At 44.3% G+C, this 17353-nt stretch overlaps 1 protein-coding gene and 1 long non-coding RNA gene across 4 annotated transcripts; one reads left to right on the top strand and one right to left on the bottom strand.

The window, feature by feature from the left end:
- The first annotated feature begins 988 nt into the window (after nt 1-988).
- LOC120679753 (leucine-rich repeat extensin-like protein 5) lies at nt 989-5897 on the top strand. 3 transcript variants are annotated; one of them, XM_039961408.1, is made up of 9 exons: nt 989-1137; nt 1272-1563; nt 2425-2550; nt 2673-2715; nt 2993-3075; nt 3462-3539; nt 3627-3680; nt 3873-4007; nt 4089-5897. In XM_039961408.1, the coding sequence occupies exons 2-9, from the start codon at nt 1276-1278 to the stop codon at nt 5559-5561; spliced, it is 2280 nt and encodes a 759-aa protein (XP_039817342.1). In that variant the 5' UTR covers nt 989-1137; nt 1272-1275; the 3' UTR covers nt 5562-5897. The 3 variants fall into 3 exon arrangements, with proteins under 3 accessions (XP_039817342.1, XP_039817341.1, XP_039817343.1); XM_039961407.1 differs by having other exon boundaries at nt 2670-2715; XM_039961409.1 differs by lacking the exon at nt 989-1137 and having other exon boundaries at nt 1392-1563; nt 2394-2550; nt 2670-2715.
- An 8175-nt stretch (nt 5898-14072) lies between these two features.
- On the bottom strand, nt 14073-16147 carry LOC120679776. Its single transcript, XR_005677322.1, has 5 exons — nt 15754-16147; nt 15458-15649; nt 14878-14967; nt 14680-14801; nt 14073-14586 (listed from the first exon to the last, which is right to left on the bottom strand). It is a non-coding gene; the product is annotated as an uncharacterized LOC120679776 (long non-coding RNA).
- Nucleotides 16148-17353: the final 1206 nt, after the last annotated feature.

The following is a 17353-nucleotide window of genomic DNA, read 5'->3' as shown; positions in this document are numbered from 1 at the left end:
CTGAGAACAATCAAGAGCGTCCTAACGTTCAGATCTGATGTATACTTGATTGTGTGCTGCTGTCCCGAAGTTGCATCAGATTGTGTGCTGCTGGGAGACTGAGAACAATCAAAAGGGACCTTCGATAGAAGCTTTGAATATCATATATTTTTTGAAAGATTCATCGAAATTTGCAAAGCACGTCAAAATCACTAGTTGTAATTTGTTTCGTAAACTATAACAACAATGTCACATTTTGAGGCTTTGTTTAGTTCACGAAATTTTTTGGAATTTAGTACCGTAGCATATTTCATTGTTATTTGACAATTAATGTCCAATTATAAACTAATTAGACTTAAAAGATCTGTCTCGTCGTTTATGTTTAAACTGTGCAATGAGTTATTTTTTTTCAACTGCATTTAATGCTCCATGTGTATGTCCAAAGATTCGATATGATGATTATTGGCATGGTAGCCATCTTTGTTTTTGAATCAAGAAGCTGGTGCTGACTGCTCTGTATTCGAGAGGAACAAATGCCCCTTCAAAAAACGAAAAAAGAAAAGAGAGAGAGGAACAAACTCCGCCGCCGGTGCAGCAAGCCCGCCTCTCATCCTCTACCGGTGGAGATCAGATCCCCTCTGTTTTCCTTTTTCGGATTGGATTCTATTGGATCTAGGGTTTCAGGTAAGGAACCCTCAACTCTAGCTTGCTCTGCTTCCGATTCTAAACCCTACTTTCCTTGAGAGCGCGCTCCGCTTCACAGGTAACATCAAGTCATCAACCACTGAGAATGCCTGCCTACTACGAGAAATTTCGATATTTGACATCGAATATGCACGCCTCATGCATTTTGACATTAAATTCGCATGTCTTTCAAAATATGACATTGAGCGTGCGAATTCTTTTGAAATGAGAGATTTCGGCTCTTTTTCAAAATTTTGCGAATTTCACTATTTTTTTTTCTGGGAACCTGAACTTCCCATTATACCCCTCACCAGAATGGATTGGATCTCTCTGTTCATCCCCTCTTGTGCTCGTCCCGTGTTCATCCCCTCTCGTGCTCTGGACCTCGAGCCGCCGATCTGGGAGGGCCGGAGCGCCGCCCGCTCGCTGCGGCGCTGCAGGAGAGCTGCGCCTCCCGGCCGCCGTCCGCCGCAGGTACGCCGCCCCCCGCCCGCCCGTTGCTGCCGGAGGTCCGCGGCCGCCGCCATCCCGCCCTCCAAGATCTCACTTCCCCTGCTTCCGGAAGGCGTTGAATGATTCTTTCTATCGTTCTATTCTATTGCTTGTAGATAGATGGCCACAAAACTCGATCAACCTTCTCCAGCCGAGCATCGGCGACCAAAATCCGCTGCACCACAATCTTTGACTCCCAAGATCTCGATATTCGGGACAAAAGCTGGATTCGTCATACCCAAGAACAAGCTAGCCGGCTCAATCGTAACCAGGGGCGCCACTTCCAAGAATGATACAGCAACTGCATCCAAGGAAGATAACAGCAGGCATGCTCAGAGAAAGACAAAGTGGGGGCCTGACCTCGCCGCCGACCCTGCCGTGTGCAAAGGAAGGGCTTTGGCCTACCAGGTATTTTTCATCTCTATTGGCCGTGTTTGGTAAAATCCGCGTACGTTTTTCGAAAAAAGAATCTCGTATGCATGGAGTACTAAATGAAGTCTATTTGCAAAACCTTTTTAGGGATAAGTGTAACTTTTCGAGACGAATCTAATGACGGTAATTAATTGATGATTTGCTACAGTTATGCTACAGTAACCATCCTCTAATCGCGCGGTCAAAGTCCTCATTAGATTCGTCTCGCGATTTACATGGGGGGTTGTGGAGGTGGTTTTGTAATTAGACTTCGTTTACTACTCTAAATTAGTGGTCAAAGTAGGGTGAAAAAATTTTCACCCTACAACCAAACACGGCCGTACAACCAAACACGGCCATTAATTTACACCTCTAGTCTGCTGTTTTGCGTTTTGATTGATATAGGTGTTTGCTTCGAAATACTCACTAGTTACTGTACGTTATCCTTTTCTGGTCAAAAATACTATTCCTCGGTGAGAGCCCGAAACAGTTTCCATATCACTTCCAGTCACTAGAATGTCTAAACTGAGCTCATATTTCTTTAAAATATCTGTTTCTCTTCATAGCCTGGTACTGTGTCCATCTGTATTTCAAATTAAGCAAGGATGCACATGTTTTTCTAATCGCCACAGAAATCTAGAACTTGCTTCATAGGCCAGTGTACCTCTGACTAGAGTGGATATGCTGAAAAACACACTGTTGAGTGTTACTATGTTGGAGGCTAGGCAAATAACAAATTGATGGAATCAGCTCAGCCTCCCCTGCTGACTGGACGGAAACGGGCATTTTTCTTGCTATTCTCTCATGTAGGATGCTTCCACTGCCAGGTGTCATTAATTAATATTAGTGCATGAGCAGACTCGAGTGGAGCAAATTACCAAGCAGCTGAAATCCGAAACTTTGGATATGGACGAAACTGAAGGTTCAATGTCCACTGGAAAAGGGTCAAATTCTGCTGGCACTGCAAATCTGAAAGACAATAAGGTATTCCTAATTCAGTAATTCTAATGCTATGCTTGTTGCAGCATCGTGATCCTAAAGCGTGTCAGGATAAACAACTATATGCTCTTGTTTAGTAAAACATTTGTTTACCCTTTTTTCAGCAGGGAAAGGTTGCGCTATTGGAACTTGAAAGAAGCGAAATTATTGGTCAGAGAAGTTCTACTTATCTCCTGTATTCATGCACTTCATTTAATTACTGAAGTAATTGTAAATATGTTCCTTTGTCATTGTGTCTTGGTACTGATGGGCCCATTGGGCATTGTTCTATCAAGTAGCATCTTGCTTGATAATACTTGTGGTTGCCCAGTTGGCCTGTGTTAGGTTCTGGACATGGTGATTGTATATTGCCCTTGTTTAATATTCAATATCTTTATTAGTCTCCAAGATAATTGGTAATCTTAACTGTGGTGCATATTATCTGTAGGTGAAATACTCCGTCTGAATCCAGGATATAAGGTGCCTGAAAACTACAAACCAGTACTTAAGGAGGCAAAAATCCCTCTTCCGGTATGTCGGCGCACTACTTGTGCATATTGCTTGTTTTGACCATTAGCCATTAGTTATTTTTCTTGTATGTGAGATGGCGTTCACTGTTTTGTTATCTCGCTACTATATTTTTTATACTCCAAGAGTTCCTTGTGCACGGACAATCAGCTTACAAGTTACAACAGTAGGAGCTTATCTTAATTTGCCTTTGTAATCTACTAGAGTCATACACCACAACTCGGGCTATTTCCAAGACTAGTATATTTTGTTCTTGATCTGTTCTGTTTATGATGCACTGTACTTCATTTTTGACTGGACTTGATATTAAAATTTAGCCTTTTCTTAAAATATATAGACCTTCGTTTTATAGATATGATGCATTTACTGTTTGCGGTTGGCCATTGCAGGCCGAAGCACATCCAGGACATGGTATTATTGGAGTTCTTATAGGACCTGAGAGCAATACCCAGAAGCGACTACATGAAGTATGATCTATTCTTGAATACCTTGTAACTTTTGTTTTGTTGAAGCATCACTGAGAGCATTACGTTGGCTTCATTTGCTCATGACAGGAAACTGGAGCTGTAATACAAGTTTATGGGACTAAGAAAATCAACGGAGAGATGGTATATTTGTTTTCCTGGTTCTGTAAAATCTACTGATAAGATAATATCTTCAGTGATGTTAATCGTCCTTTCCATTTTGCACTCACTTCTTTTGGCATAACTTCATTGTCATATGTGCTCTCCTTATAGTAAACAATTTTTATATCGATTTCAACACAATATACAAATGAAAACTTTTTTATTCATTCTCAGAGTGAGATTCTTTATCAAGACATAAATGAAGCTCAAGCTGCTTATGAAGACCTACACATCAATGTCTCAGCTGACTCTTATGATAAAATAGATGCTGCAGTTGCATTGATTGAGCTGCTTCTGGCTCCTGTTTCTGTAAGTCCAGCATGCATTTTTTTTTCTCCCACCTGTAAATCATTTTGTTTTTTACCGACCATGGGATCATATGGACCTTAGGTGAAGTCAACCGCTACTTCAACAACTACTACTGTTTCTTCAGCCGTTACCTCCGATGATGTAAATCCAGTGCAGAATACAACTTCACAGCAAGGTTTGCTTCATTACCAATCGAATAATGCTCCTTGGCTGTCCACTCCCCAGACCTATGGTCCACCAGTTCCTTCCTCAGGGCCTGTTTTGAGTACATTACCTAACAATTCATTGCAACCACAACCGCTCGCTGGTTCTTTCAGTATTCCTCCATATACAGGCCAACCTCCTCACACGAATAGCATGCCAAAAAATCCATTTCCTGTTCCTGGACCTCAGCAACCAATATCAAGCGTTCCACAACATCCACCTCAGTCCCAAGCCAACTCCTCATTTGGGCCTTTTGGTCAACCACCTGGAATTGTAAACCCACAAATGACACCATCTTCCTCAGTGCCACCACCAGTTAGGCCCCTTCAAATACCCCATGCATCTGGTGGATGGCCATCTTTTTCTCCCATTACATCGCAATCTCAGTGGCCTCAAGCTTCACCAACTTTTATGCCAGTGAGACCTATTTCCGTGTCTCCTCTTGGTGCAACTCCACCACAGGGTCCCGCTGCACTGACACCTCCATCAAATATCCCCACCATGTACCGCAGCCAGCAGCCAGCAGTATCAAATTTCACTTGTTCAGCACCATTGGTTTCCAGGCCTCCTGCTGGAGCTCAGTCCTTTTCTACACTCGCGCCTCATGGTCCTGCCTCGGTAGCATTTCCTGGTGGGACATCAACACAGTCAGCTTACCCACTTTCCATGCAAGTAGTTTCGACACCTGGTCAAATGAGAGGCCCACCTCCAGCTTTCTCTCAAGTTGGACCAACTCCTGGCATTGTGCCTCCATTGGTTGCATCTCCCTGCCCGCCGGCCTCAGGTCCTGCGAGCACAAGCTGCAGTCGGGCACCAATTGGAGCATTGAGACCACACCCTGTGGCTGGTGATTTTACCTTTCGGCCTGTTGTGTCACCTGCACCTACTCGAGACTTCGCAGCATCAGGAAGTCAGATGGGAATACAAGGCAGAAGTCACCCTGGCGCACTATTCTTCCATCCTGGCAATCAGAGCCTCAATCAAAGCTTCCCAAGGCCTTGTGATGGGAGGACAGTGAATATTATGGGTCAGACTCGGATGCATGCTCCACCTCCACACTTGCATGGAGCCTTCCCCAGGAACCCATCTCCTCTTGAGTTACCTGGGGGTTTCCTGGGGACCCCTCCAGCAGTACAAGCACCTCAGATGCCGGCGCCGTCAAATCCATCGAGTTTCTTGCCTCCCCGCCCATTTCAGCCAAGGCCATCATTGCAACTGAATCCATTTGCGAGCAGAAGCAGGCAGGGTGGCAATCCAATCTACGATCCTTTTGCACCAACGGCAGTTCAGAAAACAGAGGCGTCGGACCCTGAGTACGAGGATCTCATGGCATCTGTTGGCGTGAAGTAGTGACGACTGCTGAGTGGTGTGTGTGGTAAAGTCAGCCCCAGCTGTGTGTTGTTTGGTGACACAAACGGATTTGCCTGAGATGTACTAGTAACTAGTTAGTTCATTTACCCTAAAAAGGACTAGTTAGTTCATTTGTTATATGTACTACTATATTTCTAGTCTAGATAGTTGCTATTGAAAACACGTCTGAAAGGAGTGGAATCCCTTGTTTGAAACACGCTGTAGGTGAAGGGGGTGTCACGGTCATTCTCGGCAACAGTTGATGTTTATTTTTTGGAGAGGAAAACTGTTATTAAAAAGAGCTAGCTGAAAGGTTATGAAAGGTTGTTATCATCATCATCATCATCTAAGTTTCACCCTTGATTTGTAAACTCGTGTGGGTGTGTCACTCAGATCTATCAACTTTAAAAGTTCATAAACTTACTTTTTAAGTTCACCACATATCCATACTATCTACGTATGCATGATGGCATGATGAACGTACATTTACCCTCTCTCAAACCGCCAACTTAGTTTACAATACGAGTTGATATATCTGCCCATGGCTTTCTTCTCCACTATGCCATCTCCATCCTTTGTGTAAAACCTCTATCCGAAATTTCCAATACAAGTCTTGCATCCTATGGCCTATCCTAGCTTGAAACTACTACAAGAAAGTAAAGGCATATAAGAGCAAGTATGAAAAGTGGAAACATAAAGGCTGGATTTGATCGATTTGTGATTTGTTTGACCTGGATCCAACAACTTAGAGCGGCTGGGGGTGGTGGTGGTCTGGTGGGGGAGGGGTTGGCTGTAGGTGTCTGACGACGAGGTTTGCTGCAGCGGGCGATGGTGAGATCACCGTAGCTCACCGAATTCGATGCTTCGGGGCTCGGGAAAAGGCCGGGGTGAGCGAGGGGGCGACGAGGACTGCGATGGACGGATCGGTGAGGGCGCGCGAGGCCGAGAATGCAGCGTGCCACGGCGAGGCGGCTTGGCGGCGCTCCGGCGAGCAATTGCCGACACGAGAAGGTGAGGGAGATAGAGAAAAGGTGGCGCGCAATTATGCGTGTCCTCCCCTCAAATTGAGGTTTCTCGATAGTTGCTACCAGGCTGAGAAGCATCGGAGATGCGAAGAGAGTAAAGGGGCCCATCATCACCTCTGCTTAGAGATGCAAGTGGGTACCCATTGGTGTTTTTGTGTTTCTCATTTTAGTTTATTTTCTCTCCCAAATTAATTACGTAGCATGCTATTCTAGTTCATTTTATCAAGTTTTGGGTCGACCCAATAATCTAAAAAAAGTGGAACTTGCATTCCTAGCTCTGCTGCATGAGGCCATGGGGGTCGCCTCCGTCCCCGCATTGCTTGCCCGCCCGGGCGGCGCTGGGCGAGGTGGGATGACACGGGGCACGGAGCTTGGCTTGGAGGGCGGTGCATGGTGGGTCGGGAGGGTCAATGCTTGGCTGTACAAGAGGCGCAGAGAGCCGGCCGGAGGCATGGCGTGCGGCGGGTCCGGCGTTGGCTGTCTGGAGTGTTGCTAGCAAGAGACGCGCGAAGGGGCTTCACTTGGCCGGCTCCGCGGCTCAGCGAGGCGGGGATTGGAGAGCGGCAGTCGCAAAGGGGCTTTGGCTCGGCGCGGTGGGGCCGGGTCTGGGCCTCTAGGGATCGGATGGTGGCGGCGTATTGTAGCTGGTTGGGGTTGTATGTCAGGCAACATTTGATTCGAATAGAAAAAAAGAAGAAGAAAAGAGCGGCTCCTGGGAATCGAATCGTGATGGGCCAATCAAAGGGTGGTATAGTTGGCCAAATGGGCCGGCATGGCACTACACGGCACGGCCCGGACTGGGCACGACACGAGCTGGCACGACACTAAGTGGCACGACATGCCCGTTAGTGCCGCCGTGCCGCATCCCAGGTACTAGCACGACACGGTTAACACTTAGCCGGGTCGTGCCGTGCTGAGGAGCACGATAGTGCCAGTGCCGGTACTAGCACTATAGTGCCAAAAATCCTCTTTCAACTCAGAATTTCAAGCACTTTCAAACATTCAAATAAGTAACTGATAAAGATTTGAACCGGGAAATGAAAATCAAACAAAGTCACCAACCAATACTCAAGACATAACAAAAGATCAATTTTATTAGGAGCTTGTGCAATGACTGCCTCATTAAAAACCTCTCTAGGTAAAACTCACCCTTGTGAGAAACCCTAGAGAGGGAAGAAGAGTACAACCAAGCTCCAATAAGGTTCATTACATCACAGTTCAATACTTAAAGTTCATAAGTTCTAAATATTATAGTCCCATTACATAAATGATCATGAATCAAGATAAAGGTCTTCAAATGCTTGTTCAAGCTCCTTGTCCTCCATATTCTGTTGCATCCTTGCTTCTGTAGCCTCCCAGTCCTTGATGCAGGTCAGCATCTCCACCATTTCAGGCTTCAGATTTCCTTCGCCGCTCTTCGATAATCCTGCCTGTCATGCTAAAAGTGGATTCCGAAGATATGGTAGACACAGGAACAGTTAAGATATCTTTAGCCATGATTGAGAGTACTGGATATGTTAGTTTGTGCTGATGCCACCAGTCCAAGATGTTGAAGTCATCAGTTAGGTGGTTGACAGTGTAACAATCCAAGTAGGACACAAGTTCAGAAGCATTAGAAGATGATGACCTCACTGCATGCAGCAGAGAAGTTGCAGATGTATCTCTAGACATGTTAGGATTACCAGGCAAGATACCACTACCCAAAACAGCAATACCATCATCATCATATATTTCATCCTAAGCAGACCTTGACTTACCAGACAGGACAGGAGGGTCAGTCCTCCTCAACCTAACAACACCATATTTCTCATCATATTTATTGTAAACATCAGCAAGTCTAGCTCGAGTGCCAACCAAATAAGCAGAATAATCAGTACTGGTGAGACCACCCAATCTTCTAAGCACCCTACTAAAACCCTTCATTTTAGCTCTGGGGTCCAAAATGAATGCAAAAGAGTAAAGAAAAGGTAAGTTCCTCCAGTACTTATTACATTTGTCTATCATAGGTTGCACCACAGATCTGATGTGCACATCATTAGCATAATTTTTTAGGTGCAGAGCAATCTTAACAAGATAATGAATCATAAGTGGAGATGTAGGATAGTACACACCAGACAATGTAACAGTTGCATCATAAAACAACTCAAGAAATGATAGTACTTTTTGTGCCACCATCCAATGGTCTTCAGTTAACAGCAAGGGCTCACCTTCATCCCTAGGAAACTGAGGTTGGATGAAAGTAGTGAAAGGGGACTTATGAGGAAACAAATGTTTAAGCATTAGGTAGGTAGAATTCCACCTAACCTCCATGTCCAGCTAAAACTTTCTAGGTCTAACACCAATTGCAATGCAGTAACTTTTATATGCAGCAATTATCTGATTAGATGAATTTAAGAATGATATTGCAGTTCTAAATGATTCTATGAAAGGCTTAAGAGTAATTAGTGCCTCCTTGACAATCAGATTGAGAATATGACATGCACAACGCTGATGCAAGAACATAGAGTTAACTGCACTAGATGATGCATTGTTTTGACTAGATGATGCATACTCAGGTTCACCAATAACATCAAAACCAAGTGAAAGGACCTCGGATGTCGCCCAGAGGGGGGGGGGGGGAGGGGTGAATAGGCGTTTTAACAAATTCTGCAAATTACAACACTTAAAACAAACTGTCAGCCACTGACCGGTCAGACCGGTCAGGCAGACCGGTCAGACCGGTCAGGCAGACCGGTCAGACACTTAGATGCTGAACCAAGAGACAAACCGGTCAGACCGGTTTGGGTGACCGGTCAGACCAGTCACTTGCAGAATCTGCACAAATATCAGAGTTTCTCCCCTCCTCGAGCTCTAGCACTAATACAACTTGATGTAGTGTTCCTGCAGGTGATTATAAATGTGCGCGTGGGAGAGAGATGTGGATGAAGGGGTGTCGGTGGAAAGATGAATGAGATAAGATTTTACTGTGTGGCCCGTGAGGGGGGTAAATGGTAACTACCAGGGCCGACCGGTCAGACCGGTTGTCCCCTGGCAGCTAAGAGTCTAAGTCCAAAGCTGTTTCTCTTTAGAAGAAGATCAAGATGAGTCCTAGGCTATGAAATTTGATAGATATAGATCATAATTCTATTGTTCCAAGCTTTTCTTTATACTTCCAAGAGAGAGAGAGAGGGATAGATTTATGGACATGAGAGAATTTCACCATTTGTGACTAGCCAACAATTAATCAAGTATAACAATAGTCACAAATGGCTCAGTTGGGTCACAAAGACCAAAAACCAAATTCTATCCTATACACTCACACTTCCTATCATGCTAGTGGAAATTTAAAAGAAACTACCCTATGCCACACAAGGCATGAAAATGCACACACTAGCAAGATAGAATGGTCTAGATGCACAAAGGTAAAACATGTGTACAAGAAGACATACCTTTGCCATTTAGCCAAGAGTCATGTGCAATTTTAAATATTAAATCCAACTTTCTTTTTCATGAATTTTTAATTTAATCACAAAACAAGTAAGCAAAAGAGGTTAATTGCACAATCCTCTAGTTTCACTTTAGTGATCCTTTTGATGCAGGAAGAATTAGATTCATTAAAGACAAAACCTCACAATATAGGCTAAATTCCTCAATTCTTAGTGCACATGTATGGATATATGGAAGGCAAGCTCATATGCACTAATTTGGTCAATTAAGTCCAACTCAAGGAATTTAAACTATATCATGGAGAGTAGCTATGCAAGAGTTAGTAACATATGAATTGAATTGATGTGTACAAGTTACCACTTTCTCTTTTGAGTACAAGATAGCATACTCCAACTTGAGAGTTTTCTGACTCTCTTCATGAGACTACAAATTCACTAGAGGAAATTGTTAGTCCCAAAGTGACACAAATTTGAGAATAAGCTCCCCCTTAATTAGTGCTTAAGATTTTGAATATCTTAAAGCAAAGCCCTTTATCCAATTAAGGACATGAGAAGGCTTATTCACAAACTTGGTCAAGGCACACACAAATAATATTCAATAATAGAAACTGTGCTTGAGTTGCTTACTGTCACTTTGAATGTTCCCAAAAATATGCCAAAGATGAAGGTATACTTTAATATATTCTTGATAGACTTTTTCCTTGCATCCACAACACTTCTGCCCTGCTCTGGGCTAGACCAGTCAGACCGATCTGTCCAGAGACAGGTTTCTAAGACCCTAATGCCGGATCATCCGACATAAGACCAGATCATCTGATTTGTTATAGAGAAAACCCGGCATAAAGACCGGATCATCCGACCAAGGGTCAGATCATCCGACCCTTTACAGAATCAGCTCCAGAAATGTGTTGTTTCCAATGTTTTGTCTTGGTAAATCTTATGATATGATCTTTATTTCTTGCATATCCAAGATAGATTCTCTACTAGAGAGACATTAAAAGCATCATATGGCACATAGGGATTTAATAATATTGAAAATGAACCTAAGTACCGCAACAAGAAATGTGATACACTTTTGTTCACGAGGAACTAAGAGTGACTTTAGTGTGACAGTTAGCACATGATACCGAGATGTCATTGGAGTAGAGATTTCATCAATTTTACTTTGCACTTGGTTGTATCTTGAGTCATGTCATTTTTGTCAGAAACCAAGTCTCCAATGCATCTCCAATGCCCTACAAGCTCAGCAAGTACTTTTTGGTATCCAAACCTTGTTGGGTCCGTCCAGGTTAGTTAAAAGATGCTTAGGAACCCAAATAGCCCTTATGCTAGTTCGAGGAGATTTAATCACTCTTATAGCACAAGTACCTGCCTGATCCTTCCTAAGCTTAGTGAAATCATAATGGACAAGATTTGAGATTTGTGGATTATCTTTTGAACAATCCTTACCTAGATGCCCCTTTTCTCTACATGTGTAGCAAGTGCGATGTTTTGCTTTTCTTGACTCAACAACATCTTTAGAACTTTGCACTCGCTTCAATTTAGGCATCACCTTTGAATCCACGACTTGCTTGTTGTTGTAGGAGTGAGGTTGGGCAATCTGGGCACCAATCGGTCTGACCGGTCTAGGGTGACCGGTCTGACCGGTTGGGTCAGACTTAGTCTCATTTTGCAGAACAGGGCACACAACAATGAGGTGACCCTTTTCTTTGCACTTGAAGCATGCCTTTGTTTTGGCACGTTGCTTTTCCTTTCTTGAAGGCTTTGTCTTGTTCTTGGGTTGCATGAGACGTGTAGACCCCTTTTGTCCCATGTTTGACTTCTTGACTTGTACAAGACTTTTCCTTTTAGATTGACCTTGTTGAGGAGCAGAGGTAGTGAGGTTTGAACCCTTCTCAAGCTTCTTCACCATGTCATCACGGTTATCTTGAGAAGGTTGCACTTGACCTTTGCTCTTCAACTTGATCATTTCAATCTTTAGCTCTTCGACCTCTCGCTTGAGTTGATCATTTTCTTCCGCGACAAGGTCATCACATGATTCTGCAACAACATGCTCAAGACAAGAGTTTGTTGCTTGGGAGCAACACGGTTTATCACAAGATAACATAATTTGAACTTGTGAGCATGTGCATGTGTGTGAGAGATGTTGATAGGATTTTACCGATGTTAAAACAACCTCATGAGCAACTTCTAGCATAGCATGTGAATCAGCAAGCTTCTCATAGGAATATTCAAGTTTCTTATGAGTTCCTTGCAAGGTCATACACTTGCTAGTGAGACTCTCAACTTGAGCCTTGAGCATTTGATTTTCTTTCTCCAATGATGCTACACGAATAACTGAGTTAGTGGCATTAGCATAATCATTGGACAATTCATGATACCTTTGTGCCAAAGAAGTTTGTTCTTGTTTGATCTTTTCAAGCTCTTGATTTAGAGCCTTGATATCTTCAATTTGAACCTTATCTTCCTTGGTCTTTTCATTGGTTCTGGCCATCAAGCACTTATGATCAACATCACTGGAAGATGTTGACTCTGCGGAAGCTCGTGCTTGTCTTAATCACTTTCGTGAGCACTTCTTGCTCTTTTTCCTCTGGTTCCTGGTCAGACCGGTCTGACCGGTTCCACCAGGGAACCAGCAGGCTCAATCGATTTTGCTCCTTGATATTCGGGAGGAGTCACAAGAGGATGAGTGTATGTTTCTGTTGTAGTACACTCCTCCAATGATTCCTCTTCATCATCTTCTTGATCTTCATCATTACTATTCTCTTCATAAATTGCCTCAAGAAACTTCCAAAGACGATAAGCATCAATTCATATCTCTTTCAATTTGTCCTCCTTGTTTATGAGATCTGAGAGTTCTCTGTCAATGTTCTTAAACAAGAGGTGAATGACACAAAGATTGCAAGTCGAGCTCTTCAACTCCTCAATTGACAATTTGAACAAATTGTCAAAGTCATCGGGAAGAATACTTGACTCAACAATCCACTCAAAGGAAGGACCCATGGTCCTTAAAACATTAAGTATATGAGCTGACCAAGAAGAATAGTTTGAGCCATCTAGAGATAGCGGCTCAAACGGTACCTCACAAGTAGTCGACATCGTGATTCTCCAAGTGGTGAAGCTTCAATCCGGAGACCAAAGCTCTGATACCAATTGAAAGGACCTCGGATGTCGCCTAGAGGGGGGGGGGTGAATAGGCATTTCAATAAATTCTGCAAATGAAAACACTAAAACAGGCTGTCAGCACATAGACCGGTCAGGCAGACCGGTTAGACCGGTCTAACACTTAGACGCTGAACAAGGTAACCAACTGGTCAGACCGGTTGGGATGACCGGTCAGACCGGTCACACGCAGAACCTGCACAAATCAGAGTTTTTCCCCTCCTCGAGCTCTAGCACTAATACAACTTGATGTAGTGTTCCTGCAGGTGAATATAAATGTATTGCAAGTCCCTGCACACACAGAAACAACACAACAAAATAGATCGATGCAGAATTACAAAACAAATACTAGAACTCAAAGTAGTGAGGCAAACCACAATGGACACACAAGGATTTGTTTCCCGAAGTTCAGATTCACCACCATAAATCCTACGCCTCCGTTGAGGAACTCGTTGGGTGTGAGTCTCTTTCAACTCGATCCCTTGAGTTGGGTCTCTTTCAATCATTTCCCCGATTCCACTATCTTGATCCTTTCCACCAAGGGGGCAAGATCACGCCCGCACAGACTTGCCGCTGCTCACCACAACGTTAGGAGCTAGCCGGCGACGCCTAGCCGTCTAGGAGGCAATCCTCCAAGAGTAACAAATGCAAACTTTGAATGCTTTGATAAATCTCGAGTGCTCAAGCTATGGTTGCTCACTTGCTGCTCTAAATGCAGCTCTCACAATGCTCAACAATCTCACACACGCTCAATCTCTCAACCCAATCCAAAGATATGCAATACTAGGTTCGTGCCCGTGCGTTGCTACGGGCATGTAAAATTTTTCATTGCAATAGACTTTGGATCGGCAACACAAAATATTTTCAATTATATTAAAATCCACACAAGCAACCTTGTAGAAGCAAACAACATGACTCGACTTGATTGATCAAAAGAAGTATAAGCAAAACCAAAAAATATCAATGTACAATAATTTATCTATCAAAGCAGCAACCAGTGGTCGATTAGGAACACCAGCGGCTCACCTCTTTGTCTCTCTTTCTATCTATGTCGGCCTCTCTAGCACACGCTCAGGTTGCCATGTCATATAGCACAAAGTAAACAGCTCTGTCTTGGCAAGAGTTGATGCATTAGTCAAATAGCATAATATATTTCAGAGACAACCAAATAATCTTAGATAATTCATCAAACTGATAAAACCACTAATTTCTGATTGCACCAACGGGCATGACTCGACTTGATCGATCAAAACCAAGTATAAGATAAATCAGAAATATCAGTGTACAATAATCACTCTGACAAAGCAGCAACCAATGATCGATCAAGAACAGCAGCTCACCATGGATGAATTCTTGTAAGTTAAAATTCAGACTTGAAAGGACCTCCAGCAACTGGTCATGTGTACCAGACACCTGGCACCAACAAATAAGACCCACCCGGTGTTACGAAGCTGAATTATTAAAAACAAAAACAAAAGAAAAACTTCAAATAAAGTTTATACCAACCTCAAATCCGACCACATTTTCCACAAATAAGATTTGTGAAGGATAGCTCATGTTTTGCATGAGGTTAATAAGAATCTTGATGAAGGAAAACGCACGAGCATCAGTTGAATGCTTCTGAGGGCCTATATGAAGTTTGATCTATGATCAATATTGAAAAGGAGCAGATAGTGCTACAATAAATCTTCTGGAGAAGGAAACCTTGCCGTGTGTATGGCTGACATGGAGTAGAAAGAAGCCATGCATGTGCTTGTATTTATCTAGGTCGCCAGTGAGCGTTTGAATGTTCCCCTGTTGTTTGAGGATGATGCACATAGTTAGTTGATAAAACAATCACATCATAGTTCAGTTGATTCACAAGTCAAAATAAAACATAAAAACTGCAGTATTTGAGTAAAATGCTAGTGTCCTTGAAGAGAGGATACATGTACATGACCCAAATGCTAATGTCCTTACAGAGTTTATCAAACTCAGCCTAATTTACCAAGCCTTGATTGAACTCAACTTGACCACAGCCATAGATAATTTTTTACAATAATAGCGTGAGTACACATTAGCGGAATTATGTTGGCAATAAGTCTAGTCGTATTATCTGCGCATCAGGCAGCATAGCTAAGGTTCTGAATCTTCAAGTGATCATCACAACTGCAATTTTTTTTTGCATTGGGTGTAGGATAAATCTACGCTATGTTAATCAATACCATTTCACCATGCAGAACATTTTGAATTGGTTTCAGAATTACGAAACCATGTACAATTTTGGGGTCAAAGTGGAGCATACCTGGCAGGGGCGGTGGCCAAACTTGTGCTCCTAGATGTCGAGATCTTGTTAATGATGACACACGGCGAGTGGGCGCCTAGGCGCGATGGCAGGTGGTAATCGAATCAGTCTAGTTTTATCATACCTGCTTCTGTCACTGTTGCTGTAATCGAATCCTTGGGCAAATATGCCAGATGCCATCAGCGTTGGTTCCTGTCAGAGTTTAGGCAGATGCAAGATGCATCAGACAAAGCATGCCTGATTAATCAACACTGAAGCCCAGAATTCTGGCAGGAAAATAAATATACAACACATACATTCTAAGGCATCCTTCGCCATGATCGCCGTCCTGCTAGTGCTAGAGATGAGAAAACATGTTTCAGATCAAATATTCAGAACCACTGCCCATTTTCACTTCTCCAACACATGAGTGTTTGCTGGAAGATATTCCCCGTCTTTCTTCCCCATCATTCATTTTCTTGTGAAAGCTATTCCCCGCCCAGAATTGTGGATTTATTTTCTCATGGGAAAGCTGCATGCAGCTCCTCCTCCACCAGATCACCATGTACAATTCTGAATCCAAATGGGAGCCGCGCAAGCAATCCTATCTATAGAACCAAAATGCCCCCACCGATCGTTAAAACCATTGGCACTGACGGGGAACTGGATCGGCGGGAGGAGATCTGGGGTGGAAACTCACGAGTAGTAGGATTTGTTCGGGGGGGGGGGGCACGGAGCTGCGGCCGACACCGTGGTTGTCGAACCAGCAGACCTTGATGCCGCCGCCGGCGTCCACGGGTGCCGCTTCCACCGTGGTGGCGCTAGCGCCGTCCACCTTATTCGGCTGCGGGGCCTTGACGCCAGCCGACTCCAGCGACACGGTCGGCGTGCAGATGGCGAGGAGGTGAGCCCGCCTGACGGTGTGCAGCGCCATTTTGAGCCCACTAAGGGTGAGGGCGACGGAGCGGGCTTGACCCCACCGACAGCAATTGACCGTGGAGGCCAGAGTCGATGAAGGTGGTGTGCGGATCGTGGGGATGTGCGGCGGCCAAGGACGGAGCGGCAGCGCGGCGGCTGGGCTTGGATATGCAGCCGGGCGGCGCGGATCCGCCGGGACGGCGAAAACGGCGGCCGGGATGGAGCTCACCGGCCTGGCGCGGATCTGCCGGGGATGGAGTGGCAGCCAGGCGAGGATGGCACAGATCGGCGGCCGCGGATGGCATGGATCCGCCGGGTACGACGCGGACCGCGGCCGAGGATGCAGCGGCATGTGCGACGTTTGAACGGGTGGGGAGGCGACGTATGAAGGGCAAGGGGGCGAGGGTGACGTACGAAGGGGTGGGATGACCGAACGAAAAAAGTGATCTTTAGCTTCTTTTTAGTAGTAGAGATCAAGGACTCAACTCACAAAGAGTGTTGCGGAGAGCTAGCTAGTCAAGAAATTGCTTCTTAGAGCTCAAGAGAGGTCAGGGAACTAGAAACCCTCGAAGGAGAGGGCTGAGGGTATAAATACCCCATACTCTAAAACTAGCCGTTGTAACTGTCAGTGCAGATCGGTCCTCCAGACTGGTCAGACCGGTCTGTTCAAACTACTAGCCGTTATACCCAGACCGGTCAGACCGGTCCCCAGACAGGTCAGACCGGTCTGGGCCAGAGAAGTCCAAACCCAAGTTAATATACTCTACTTGGTCCACCAAGTCAACACTTGATCATCCAAGTAGCACAAAGTTAAATCTCAGGGATTTTCTCTTAGGATTCTCACTTGGGGTTGACCTATGAGCACTTTTGACCATGTCAATCAATCAATGTTGCATCCTTCTTGATAGTACGGCATACCTATACTCAAGATTAAATATCAAACACATTTCAACTACTCGAGCTTTGAATTGCTTCAGCTTTGTCATACTTTGATTTTCT

This window comes from Panicum virgatum, chromosome 6N (genome assembly GCF_016808335.1).
Source record: "Panicum virgatum strain AP13 chromosome 6N, P.virgatum_v5, whole genome shotgun sequence".
Taxonomy (NCBI): domain Eukaryota; kingdom Viridiplantae; phylum Streptophyta; class Magnoliopsida; order Poales; family Poaceae; genus Panicum; species Panicum virgatum.
Note: the sequence above shows the minus strand (reverse complement) of the source record. Positions and strands in the feature narration are given on the sequence as shown.

Excerpts from the sequence above, each read along its gene's own strand:
- LOC120679753 (XM_039961407.1), top strand. The coding sequence starts at position 1,276 with ATGGCCACAAAACTCGATCAACCTTCTCCAGCCGAGCATCGGCGACCA. Across the intron at positions 3,076-3,461 it reads AGGCAAAAATCCCTCTTCCG|GCCGAAGCACATCCAGGACA; the intron begins GTATGTCGGCGC and ends TGGCCATTGCAG. Across the intron at positions 3,681-3,872 it reads AGAAAATCAACGGAGAGATG|AGTGAGATTCTTTATCAAGA; the intron begins GTATATTTGTTT and ends ATTCATTCTCAG.